General features: G+C 36.5%; 1 protein-coding gene across 2 annotated transcripts; it reads right to left on the bottom strand.

The window, feature by feature from the left end:
* Positions 1 to 1,026: 1,026 nt before the first annotated feature.
* phf8 (PHD finger protein 8) lies at positions 1,027 to 11,836 on the bottom strand. 2 transcript variants are annotated; one of them, XM_055049807.1, is made up of 22 exons: positions 11,531 to 11,836; positions 10,663 to 10,929; positions 10,410 to 10,495; positions 9,965 to 10,091; positions 9,701 to 9,861; positions 9,245 to 9,386; positions 8,979 to 9,165; positions 8,720 to 8,882; positions 8,434 to 8,521; positions 6,937 to 7,043; positions 6,755 to 6,846; positions 6,356 to 6,445; positions 5,988 to 6,269; positions 5,818 to 5,900; positions 5,556 to 5,725; positions 5,384 to 5,469; positions 4,391 to 4,512; positions 3,596 to 3,927; positions 3,411 to 3,506; positions 3,218 to 3,327; positions 2,771 to 3,131; positions 1,027 to 2,674 (listed from the first exon to the last, which is right to left on the bottom strand). In XM_055049807.1, the coding sequence occupies exons 2-22, from the start codon at positions 10,758 to 10,760 to the stop codon at positions 2,586 to 2,588; spliced, it is 3,072 nt and encodes a 1,023-aa protein (XP_054905782.1). In that variant the 5' UTR covers positions 10,761 to 10,929; positions 11,531 to 11,836; the 3' UTR covers positions 1,027 to 2,585. The 2 variants fall into 2 exon arrangements, with proteins under 2 accessions (XP_054905782.1, XP_054905781.1); XM_055049806.1 differs by having other exon boundaries at positions 1,027 to 3,131.
* Positions 11,837 to 12,061: the final 225 nt, after the last annotated feature.

Here is a 12,061-nt window from a genome sequence, read left to right as displayed (position 1 = left end):
TTCATGTTCACCCAAAGCTTATTTCTTCCATGATGGAGACAATGTTTGTCATTTCTCGTTTTGTAGCTGCAGAGTCATCTGAGTATTTTGTCAGATGATATGATTCTGTCTTGCCCTGGATGTCTGAGATGTGCAGAGTGATGAACAATGATGACAGTATAGTTCCCAGAGCTGCTGACCATCTGGTTAGAAACACAAACTTTCAGTGTTATAAACTGTGATCATCTAGTCAGGTAACTACTGATCTAGTTGGGATTCACCTGTCGTGTGGAGTTTCTGACCAAGCAAATCAAGTTGAATTGGATTAAATCCACTGAAGAAATCAATGAATGATAATAGGTCTGTTGAAGAATGTGAAGATGGGATCTTCAGCTCCACAATTGCAGCTGGTCCAGATATGCGATTATGGTTAGGCAGGTGGGTCAACAGGACACAACGATGATGCGGGATGCCAAGGCAACAGGTCCGTAATTGTTCAGGACTGATGGGTGAGTCCTCTGTATGTCTAAACAAGACAGGATGTTTCCATGGAGGGGCTCATGAGGTGCTACAGAATCCCATACAGCCCTTCAACACTTGTGAGCCAGTCAAAACATATCCGAGCATTCAAGGCTCTTTGAATCTCTCCAGCTGACTCTTCATTTGACTTCTGGAAAAAAAAAAAAAAAAAAAAAAAACAGGTAGAAGGGGGAAAAAGGTGCTTAGCTGAGAATATGACATGTATGCAATAATTTTATACTTTCAATTGCTTGATCTCATCTAAACTTTCAAATGTTTTTGTATGTTCTTGTTTACGTATGAGGATATTTCCTTTTTTGTAACCAGATATTGAATTTATTAAACAGAAAAAAAAATGGCAAAGTTGTTTTTCAATTTAATATTTAACCCGCAGTTCTTTGCTACCTTATTTATTTTGCTTACCACAAACTCTTTTAGTGGATAAGTGACAAAAACTGCTAACAAATACTGCAATCTTAACAGCACCACAAATAATAAAAATAAACTGTCATGAAACAATGGTTTTATGAGTAGATGTGTTTATTACAACAAAATATTCATTGTGTATAGCAGAAAAATACCTAAATCCCTTTTTTTCAAATGTCAGGAAAACAGAAATTTCCAGTATGCGTAATAGTAAACGAAAAACTATTGATGTACCAAAAAAAAAAAAAAAAAATCAAACACATGTCTTTTTTTTTTTTTGAGTAAAGGTGTGCCTGAAATAAATTGTGAAAATGAACTTTGATCTTGTCCAGGTCATGTTAAAACAACAAAAAATAAAAGACACAGCACTCACAGAGGGAATATAAACAATATAAAACTAAATGGATGAAATTTCTCAAGAGCATCTTTTTAAGCACAGATCTAGTTACACTAACAAGACAACATGAACATAATGACAGTTAATGCATACAAATATAAAAAAGAACTATCATGTTTCCCCAACAATGTATCATGTACAGGTTGTTACGAAAAATTTGAAAGTTTTCAAACTACAAAAGAACTTAAATTACAACATATATTTACATATAATTCATATCCTGCAACTTCACAATATTTTTACTCTTAAATCTACACCTCCAACATCTTATGACAAGTACATTCTGTGAAAACATCTCTACATCTGACCAAAGAAAGCTGCCAAAACTTGGTGCGCAAACTACGGCAACATGCAGGAAGCTACTCTCTTTTTTTGTTGTTGTTTTTTAATTTAGCTATATAAATTACAAATCATACAAATATTTACAATGTCAAATTTAAATCTGAAAAAAAAAAAAGAAAAGCTAAAAGAGCAGTGGAAAGTTTTTTTCTACACATTTTAAGGATATTTAACATAATCATACTGAATCAAAAAAAAAAAGTGACAAAAACATGCTACATTAAAACAGGCTAAGAAGTTAAGAAATTCTGCCTTGGTTAATAAATAAAATAATAAATAAAATTAAATGATAGTTGTCATAGAATGGGGATTGTTGAGAACTTTTGAGATGATGTTAAAAGCTTCAAAATTATTATGTGTATAATTGTGGGACTGTTTCAATCGAGGGTTTTGTATGTTTTACAGAGTGAAAAAAAGGAATTGCTTGCAAATAAAACTGAGATAGAACAGCTAAATACAACTCTAAAACTACAAACTGTTTAAATGTCTGCGCTTGAATGAACTTTCCCTTTTAAAAATCTTGCCTAAATACAACCTGTAAATATAACTAACAAGAAAACAACTTTCTTTTGGAATTTTTTAAAAATGAAAAATCAGTGTAAACTTACCTTCAAATTATTAGAAAAAAATTCCTATTGTCAGTATCAAATATGTGGTCGTAAAAATAATCTGCCACATAAAGAGTGCTTCCAGCAAATTACAGCGATTTCACTTCAAATCAGACGTGCCTCTGGAAATACCTTGACGCAGATATAGGTAAGTGGAGTTGGGCAGAAAACTAGTGAAGGGCAAGATATGACGACAGCTGATAACAAGTGGAAACAGTTAAGAGTACAAAATATAGATAACTATTTCGAGTTTCTTCAGACCAACTTCAGAGGTCTCATCTTCATTGTTAATGTCATCAGCCACAAACAAGTATCTCTCACAAGAGAAGCTTTCCGTTGCGGTGAATCTTTAGGATTTTTCCAAGTCTCTGTTTTGCAGTTGCAAGACCTTTCTTTGGCCGTTTACCTGAAGAAAAGCAAAAAAATAATAAACAAATAATTATATAAATAAAGATATAAGAAGTGAAAACAATGCAGCAAATGTGGTCATATTTGTGCCTACCTTGACCGATCCCTGTTATTCCTTGGCTGGCTAAACCTGCAGGAGATAAACCAGCATGGGAGCTGCTGTTCTGAGGTGACATGGAAGGTCGTCGCGAAGAGAGGAACACACCGGGGGCCATGGCTCCACTGCCCCTCGGGCCCCCAGGGCCAAAAGGTCCTGGCCCTGCTGTGTATTCATGGTCTAACAGACTGGCAGAGAAATAATCCATCCTCCTGTCTGGGCTGGCATCTGCTGCTGACTCTGGAGCAGGTGTTGGGGAGGCGGGGGCGGGCTCAGCCTGCGCTGGGGGAGGACTGGCAACGGGAGCAGGAGGACGCTGCTTTTTAGTGTACTTCCTTTTAGCAGGTTTCTGCTGCTCCTGAATCACAACCAGAAGGAAACATGACTCTTTATCTTGTCAATACGGCACATTTGTGAACGTGACATGTTTCTGTAACAACTCACTTGTTGTGCCAACTTGGCAGCAGCTGCTGCGAGTCCAGTTTCTACAGAAGCCACTCTAGCCCCTTCCCTGGCTGGTCGATCTTGTTTAGGAAGTGTGGGCATCACCCTTGCTGTAAGTAAAAGCAACTCATTAAATATTTGCCAGCTTAGAAGAAGATCTTACTGGCACCTCGGCCATTTTAAAAGAAGATACCTTTAGGGCTCCAAGGTGTGTCATCCCAGTTTTTTTTCCTTTTCATCTTCGTCTTGTTAATATGATCTTCCTCATCAGACTCCAAAGAAGGGTAAACTTAAAGAGAATGAACATGTCTTAACTTTGACTAAATGCAGGACACTTTCATGCTTTTATCAGCTTTGACAACGTGTTACAGTTCTCACCATAATCTGAATCCTTAAAACAAGTTCCCAGTGTTTCTTGCTCATCTGGACTGTCTTCGTCACTGATGTGACGGGCCGGCCTTTTGATTGTTCTTTTACCAGGCCGCTGAATCACTGCTTTTTTCTCAGGGTTTGCAGTCTTCTTGATTCCTCCTGTCACCCACACTGTTCTCCCGCCCTTTTCCTTGACGGCTGCTAATCCCTCCGTCAAGCCTCCAGAGATTGATAAGGGAGAGGAAGAGGAAGAAGAGGAGGAAGAGGAAGGAGGGTTGGCCATGGAGAGCATACCCTGGATGGCGTCCCGGGTGCTGGGCGAGGCTGGTGCTTCCTCGCTAAACAAAAAGAAACATAATCAATAACAAGTGGAGCTCTATAATTAAAAAAAAAAAAAAAAAGAAAAAGTATACTAAAGTATATTAAGTGCAATATTATCTGATAATATAGCATTTTTGTGTTAAAAATCCATTTAATAACAAATATTCTAATAATACATTTCCTAATTTATCCTCAGAATAAATCAGAAAAGCACAATATAAAAAACCCACCACGTGTACATTAAGTTTTTCAAAATTCCATGTGATTTATGAACTATGATAAAAGAAAAGCATAAAATAAAATTTCACTTGCTTTTCTTAGCAAAAATATTACTCTCTAACAAAAACATAAACAACAAATTTTTAGACTACAAAAAGAATTCTAAAACTGTCTAAAAATAATAATAATAAAAAAAGGTTCAAGCTGAAAATGTCCATGACACCAATTTTAATAAACCTATCAAAGATCAAGACAACAAACCTGAGAGCTGCAGAGTCTAATCCTGCCACCTGCTTGCTGGCCTTCAATAAGTCAAGGATGCCCCCGGCACCACCTTTCACCCCGTGAGCTGCCAGCGTCTCTTCATCTGTTGTATAGTCCTCCTGAATAAAAACACACAATGACAAAACTGCCATTAATATAAAAAAAAAAAAAACAACAAAAAGCACTTCAACAGCAAAATGCAATACTGCCAGTCTAATCAGAAATTCAGATAAAAATTATTTTATTTCTTTGAAAATTTAAACTTCCCTTTAGGATCAATAAATTATTTTTGAATTAAAAACATACTATTCAAACCATCACATTGGTGAAAAGATAAATTATTTTGTCTTATAATTAGGCAGTAAAATTACTATTTTTCTCCTCTTTGAGAAAACTACTATTTTCTCAAAGAGGAGAAAATAGTAGACTTGTGATAAAGTCCAGCTAATTAATTACAATAAATCTGAGTTTCAGGTTTTCTTCAAAATGTAACAACTCTAAATCAAACTATTTCTATTATAAAATCTAAACAGCTCTTATACAAAAAAAATTATTATAATTATAACATAAATTAAAAATATCTATTCATTTTCTATCTTTTTAATGAGATGCTGGAAAAATTCAACCAGTTTTTTTCCCCAAATGTATGAAGCATAAAAGTAAGAGCTATATCTCTCTCCAGATGTTGATGTGCTTTACAGACAGGAGAAATTTATGCTTTTATTTAGCTAACATCAAAATAAAATCTTTCCCCTTGCAAAAGCATGAAGAATCAATTATAGACAGTATTATTGTAACTATAATAATCAGTTACAATAATGTTATATTACTTCATTAACAGAAGAAACAACTGTTGATATTCTGCACAACTTTGCACATCTTTGGCTTCATGTTTGTGTAATTGCTGTGATACTGTGTTTTTTAATTAAAGGTTATGATATAAAAATCTCTGTTTTGTAAAAAAAAAAAAAAGTCCCCTAAAAATCTCACCTCGATGTCAAAGTCTACCTCTCCTGGCTCCCTGATGCGATTAGGGTCAGAACAAGGTTTGGCTCTGGGCAGCTTCCTTGGTAAACCTGAATGGATGTTTCTGTTCTGTTAGTCTACATTTCTTTGAAACCACAAACTCAATTGTTTAGTTTGCTTTCAAGCAAATACTTGCCACTTAGTTTTTTTTTCTTGTTTGGTCCAGCAGGCTTGCGTCGAGGAGGAGGAGTCTCATCAATCTGCAACTCATCCTCAGACTCCAGGTCAGAAAGACTGGATCCCTCTGCGGCTAGGTGTTTGTAGCTCGCAGCACTTCCTGCACCATTACTGCTGCCATCTTTCTTACTAAGTAATTAAATAAATAACAGGCATAAAAAAACTAATTAAATTTCAGAATGTACAAAATCTTTAACATTTAAAGGAGTATTAACACTCACCCTTGGATTTTGCCATTTGTCAAGACAAGTTTAAGTTTGTTTTTATTCATCTTCCCTTCAAACTCCTCCAATGGCAGCTCCAGCTGCGAAATAAAAAAATCAGAAACAACAGAAAAACCTTCAGAAATGTTAACATAAGAGCTAAAACAAATAGAAGAGAAAGTGCACACCTTGTTCTTGTGCTTGGATTTGCCAGGCTGAAATTTCTTTAGGGTATGTTTGGCATGGATCTCAATGAGCTCGAGTTCTCCTGCTTCTGCCTTAAGGAGCCCTTTCTGACTTTTCTTTTTGGTTCCTGTGGGCCCAAACCCTCCCAGCACCTCCTTAGGCTTGGGCCCTTTCTTTTTTCCAGGGGGGCGTCCGGAGTTCTGGGCGGCGCTCAGCGGGGCTTTGGAGAGTGGAGCACCAGGAAACTGAGGTCCTGTGCGACCAATGTTCTGCTGAAATATATCCTGATAAAAAGAAATGGCAGTTTATAACTAAACATATGTAAATAATATTTTCAAATAGAAATATATATATATAAAAAAAAAATCACCTCAACCAGACGGATCTCCTTTGCAAGGTCTTTTATCAATGTCTGAGTGTTGATGGTTTCTGGTATCTCCATTTCATGCTCAGCTAAGGCCTGAGTGCAGAATATCATCATCAGTAATCTTATACAATATCTGATCAGAAGATTTCAGTTCAATTTAAAGATAAAATATGAACAAGCCTCTCCAAAATATTTTGGACTAATGACTTTTTTGAATACAAAAAAACAAAACTTCTCATTTGTACAGAAAACAAGGTAAATTAATAAGTTTAAAGAATGTTTGTCACTCAAACTAATTTAGGTCTATATTTACTTAAAGACATTCAACTAACATCAGTATTACTGCTGATATTCTGATCTACTAACTTTAGGAATCTAAGCAAACTATGAGTATAATTCTACCTCTTTGCGAGTCCAGGTCCGGAAAGCATTGTTCAGGGCCTTAGCTCCATGAACAAGATAGCTGGCAGGGTGTCTGCGATTTTCTCTCAATCCTGTTGGAGGACAGAAAAAGTTACACCGCTAGAGAAATTGACATAAAAATTTTTTTTTAAAGTGACTAAATACGTATCAAAACTTCTCACCTCTAAAGATATCAAGAAGGTGCTTCCCAACATACCAACACACAGTCTCAAAGTTGGGGAATTTGAACAAGTCGGCTGTGCTCAGTCTCTTCTCTATTTCGTATGCCCTAAAATGACCGAAAGCATATGTTGGACGTCAGTGGTTATAGCAATAATACCTCTGTGCAGATAATTAGTTGGCCTTGTTTAAATGTTTCCAACACGTCTAATGTTCTGGCACAGCAAACAAGATAAAATTCAGTTTGCTGGCTTCCCAGAGACTGGCATTGACTTGGTTGATAATTAAACTGCTGCTTACAACTGGAGACCAGGAGGGAAAAAAAAAAAAAAACAGGACAACTTCCTCATTCGACTTTCTTTCCATTTAAAATTCCTAAACACTGAATCAGGTAATGTCTCAGGTAGGCACTAAGAGGTTCAGGGTGTTAAACAAACGGAAGTTTAAATTAAACTAAAACAGCAATTTATTTGGCCTATCTTGTACATGTCGATGTCTGTGGAGCTTCAGGAATTAAAGTTTAGTAATTGTCGTGTTGTTGTTAAATCGAGATTTCTTAAAAATAAAAGTATTTTCTGGCATAAAAAGGCAGCTACAGCTATTCCTGTTTAAGGTCTGTTAGAATTACTAAAATTACTTATGTTCGCTCAAAGTCAGTAATAATCAAGATTTTTTCCCCTTCTTTCAAGTCTGATATTTAAAGTTATTTTCTTAGATATTCAGCAGAATGCCATTAAATGTTTTTAATGGCATTTTAATGGCAGAATGGAGTTAAATGTTTTTAATCTCCTTCCACAAACCTTTTGGCTCATTCCTCCTGACAGAACTGTACCAGGCTTGTAGGTCTTGGTCACACTGAATTAAAGAAAGTTCTAAAAATATAAGTTTTTATCTGAGACAAAAGTCCCAATTGTCTTGGTTGATAGAGTGAAAAATACTCAAAATGCACAATGCTTCACTTCTTAATTTATTTAACTTTTAATAGTTAGAAAGAAATGATCATGATTGTTTTAAAACTCAAAATTAGGGCTATCGCAATAAGCAATAAATCAGTGTAAATTAAAACAAACTCAATAATTTCCATTTGCACGATTTTTCATTTTCCTGCTATCAACATCTGGATGACAAAATGCTTCAGGCTGATGCCTTAGTCTCAACCAGCCCTTTTATTGAAGAAATATTTTGATACGCCGTCTTCAGAATTTGTTTTATTTGTGGTCTCTGTTTATTTATTTAGGGTTTTTAAAATGTCTTGCAGTTCCACTGTTAAAAGTTCATTAGGATTGATAATTGTGAATGAATGTGTCCTTGCATATTTATGTAATTGTATTACTTGAAAATGGACCTTCAACAAAAATATTAACAATTATTGTAAAAACTTCTGGGACAATTTATTGTCTAGTAAATGTATTCTTGTGAGAGTCCTACACAATCAAATCAGTCAATCATTCATAATTAAAAATTAATATACAGTACTGAAGAGTTATTGGAAAACTGACCGAAGCTGCATGTCAATGTTGAGACTGTGCAGAAAGTTTCCACCAAAGGCCAAGCAGTCCACAGGAGTCAGCACAGCATGAATCCATCCTGTAAAATAGATACTATTAATGTTTACTAATTTAAACTTGGCCCACATTAAGTCACATAGATTTAGAAATTGGCTGCTTATCATTTTAGCTGTATACAGGATACTGACACAGTTAAGTACAGAAGTGGTTCTCAGCAAACATAAGTCAGATTAAATATAGAACACTTAACTGCAGTGCAAATATTCTACATTAATACCTGTAGGTATGAACAGTGTGTTTCCTTGCTTGACAGAACACTTGTAACACATGTCAACCTGATCCCCAAAGAACATCTCATTCTGGTTAGATGAGGAACTCCATCGCTCAAAAAGTGCCAGGTTGGCTGGGGTGGGAGAAATTAGGTAAAAGATTTTCTCGCCCTGAGTGAAAATGGAAAGAACGTTTATTTCATTATAAACACGTCATACAAAAAGAGGCTAAACTTCCCAAAAATACAAAAAAATATGTCATCTCACCCTCAGGACATGGTACCATACTGAAGTGCCACCAAAGTCAATGTGAAAGTCTGTGTAGCTGTCCTTTACTCCCATCAGGCAGTACTTCTGCACATTTGGCCGTTCAAAAACAGACTCTTCAGGCCAGAGGTTCTCCACCCATGAAAGTTTTCTCACAATCTTGGGAGTCTCCACCAAATTTGAGAGCCTATATCAATTTCCAAACATATCAATTAAAGGAGAGCTAATGAAACCAGGTATTCTAATTTGCCACTTCTTGCTGGTACCTAGTTTCAGAGAACTCCAGGCTGATCACATTGAGTACTCTGTCCCTATTGGTGCTGTTGTAGTATTCAACAAAGTCCCCCAGTCGCATCTTCAGGTCGCATTGGCGAGACACGTCAATAACATCGATCTCTTTATCTGCACCTTCAATTTAACAGATTTTAGAGCATTTAGAACAAAGAACCGAAGGCAACATTACAGAGGAACAAAAATATGATTTCGCTGACCAACTACTGACTACTTTTAAAAATATTTTAAAAATATGTTAACTGGTAATAACTTCATTTTCATCATACTCCTTGAACCGCCATCATGATTGCATACTCAATATTACAACAATGTCTGACTCATTTGAAGCAAAAGGAGAAGAGCAGACGGGTGACCGAAGAGTTCTGCATGCAACAAATCTGAAGAGATTTAAGTATGCAGTGCTGTGCCTAAATCTAGCAAAAACGTACCAATGTAGTGCTCCACGTCCGAGACACTGAACGAGGACGGAGGAAGAGTCATGCCTAAGCCATCCCGCCTCAACACCAAGACTGGCACGCTGAAAGAATGCTCTTCCAGAAAGTCGACCGTCAGCTGAGCCCCAGACGGTTTCAGCAAGATTTCATCAGCACTGCAAAGCACAGGACGACTGAATATTTCAACAGTTCACTACACTGTGCTACTTCATAAGTAAAGGAGCAAATACATAACTAAACACCAGACAAAGATCTTACTTTGGGAACGTTCTGCTACGAAGCTCCCTGACAAACTGTGGGCTCCCCGTCTTTACAGGCTTACTGGGATCTCTTGCTACGCCTGTATTTCCATCTGTTTGCTTATTGCCGCCACGTCGTTTGCGCACTAAGAAAATGAAGTAGCAACAATGATTATTCAGTGTTCAACATCAAATAATATTAACTGAATCTTAGAGATGTCTGTTTAACATAAGGAATGGGCTGATATGGTAATCTCAGCCCATGGACATCCCATGATTTGATGGGATGTCCACAAGAAAGGAAGAAAGGTGCATTACAGTTCATGTCTTTCACGATATTATTAACAGCAACATATTTCCATAGGTAATATTGCTTACTCCAGACTCCCCACAGTGGCTTGGAACAGTTATATTTAGTGAAACAAATTCCAATTATCTCCAACAAAAGCATAAAAGAAACTTACTGACAGAAGGTCCATGAGTAACCTGACAATTAGGGCAATGATATTGGTCAATCTCAGCTGCCTTCTCCTCTTCCACACCAACACAGCTAGACAGGAAACAAGAACAAAACAAAGTGGGATGGCTAAATTTACTGAGTTCAATTATTCTTTCTTTAGACACGACTCAATATAGAAAAACACATCATGACACAACACATTTCGAATATTGAAACTTGTGGATTAATATCACCAACAACAACAAAAAAAACCTTACCTTCCATGAAACCAGTCTTGACAAATGTCGCATTCAATCATGAAGCGTGTCACATCATAGGGCAGGCGACACAAGCAATACACTGGCACTGACGCCATATCAAGTCTGTGTTTGCGAAATGATTTTTAATAAAAAAAATATATATGTAATGCAAACAGTAGAAGCTATTTGATAAAATGATGGTTGCGACGGGAAACAACTCTAGCTGTGTCACTTCATTTCCAGACTCCTGTTACAGTCATGTTTAGCCGGGAATGACCTAAAAAGCTGTTAAAACAAAAAATAAACAAGAAAAAAAAAAAGAATTGTCAGTAGCCGCTCATAATATGTGCAAGACTACAGAACTGTGCATGCTAGTTTCTGAGAAGAGTGAAATAGTAATTCCAGTTAGGAAATAATGTGCATTGGTTCAGCTAGCTCAACAACTACTCATGTTTTCCTTTTTTTCCACAATCGGATAGCAATAAGTTGCGGATATGTTACAGCATTAAACTACTTTAAAATGCATTTACAATGAACAGAATCGCTGCCACTGATGTTGCTTCCTGAATTTAACATGAATCACTTTGCTTCTGGTAAAACACGATACCGTCAAAAAAAAAATAAACAAACTCGGTGGCAGTATGGGTAGCTAACTGTTTGTAAACAGTCCGGAGCATTGACTTAAGAAGCGAATATGCTAACGCTAGTCCCATCAAAAAACGGTTTAGCAGGAATATGTATAAATACCTACATATAAAAAAACCCCCAGTTTGTTTTAGTTTCACTCTAAATTGCAAAACACACGTTAAAGCTAATACGACTATCGAGCTGGCTCTTTTCAAGCCTCGTCCACTGGCTAAGCTACCGCTAAGCGCTGGCGACTCACCAACTAGCAGGTCTGCGGCAGGGCCAGGCACTGGAAAGCGGCCGTAATCTCTACGCAACTCCGGAGCTGGCTGCGGCCTTATTATGCAACGTCAATTATTCACACTTTTCTGCGATACATTTTTGTTTAACAACTGTGCAAAGCATATAGATATAGATAAGGTTCGGAAGTTAGCACCAGACCAAGAATTTAGAAGCTGAAGTGCCCAAAAGGTTAAAAATTAAAAAAAAAAATAAAAAAATAAAAAACTAAAGCGCCTTTAACTGCCTCAACGCCATTTCAAAGCGGTTAACGTCAAACCGTTGTTCGTCGTTGTCCGCGAATGGTTGAACAATAAAGTTGTGAACGCAACAACAATTTTGATTTCGGCAGAAAAACTACACTGATTAAACCGTTACCACGGTAACAAAATCATGAAACGTGATTACTTACTTCAATATTTTGCATTATTTAGACTAATTTGTCCAATTAATAAGATTAAATAATGCTTATTTTTATTGACTACTGATTCCTGTTGAAAATGTGAATATT

This window comes from Poeciliopsis prolifica, unplaced genomic scaffold, assembly GCF_027474105.1.
Source record: "Poeciliopsis prolifica strain line A6 unplaced genomic scaffold, Auburn_PproV2 SCAFFOLD029, whole genome shotgun sequence".
Lineage (NCBI taxonomy): Eukaryota > Metazoa > Chordata > Actinopteri > Cyprinodontiformes > Poeciliidae > Poeciliopsis > Poeciliopsis prolifica.
Note: the sequence above shows the minus strand (reverse complement) of the source record. Positions and strands in the feature narration are given on the sequence as shown.

Bases quoted from the DNA above. Each gene is read 5' to 3' on its own strand.
- phf8 (XM_055049806.1), bottom strand. From the start codon at position 10,760: ATGGCGTCAGTGCCAGTGTATTGCTTGTGTCGCCTGCCCTATGATGTG. The intron at 9,387-9,700 runs GTACGTTTTTGC...GTTAAATTGAAG, and splicing joins GGACGTGGAGCACTACATTG to GTGCAGATAAAGAGATCGAT. The intron at 5,470-5,555 runs GCAAGTATTTGC...ACATCCATTCAG, and splicing joins CAAGAAAAAAAAACTAAGTG to GTTTACCAAGGAAGCTGCCC.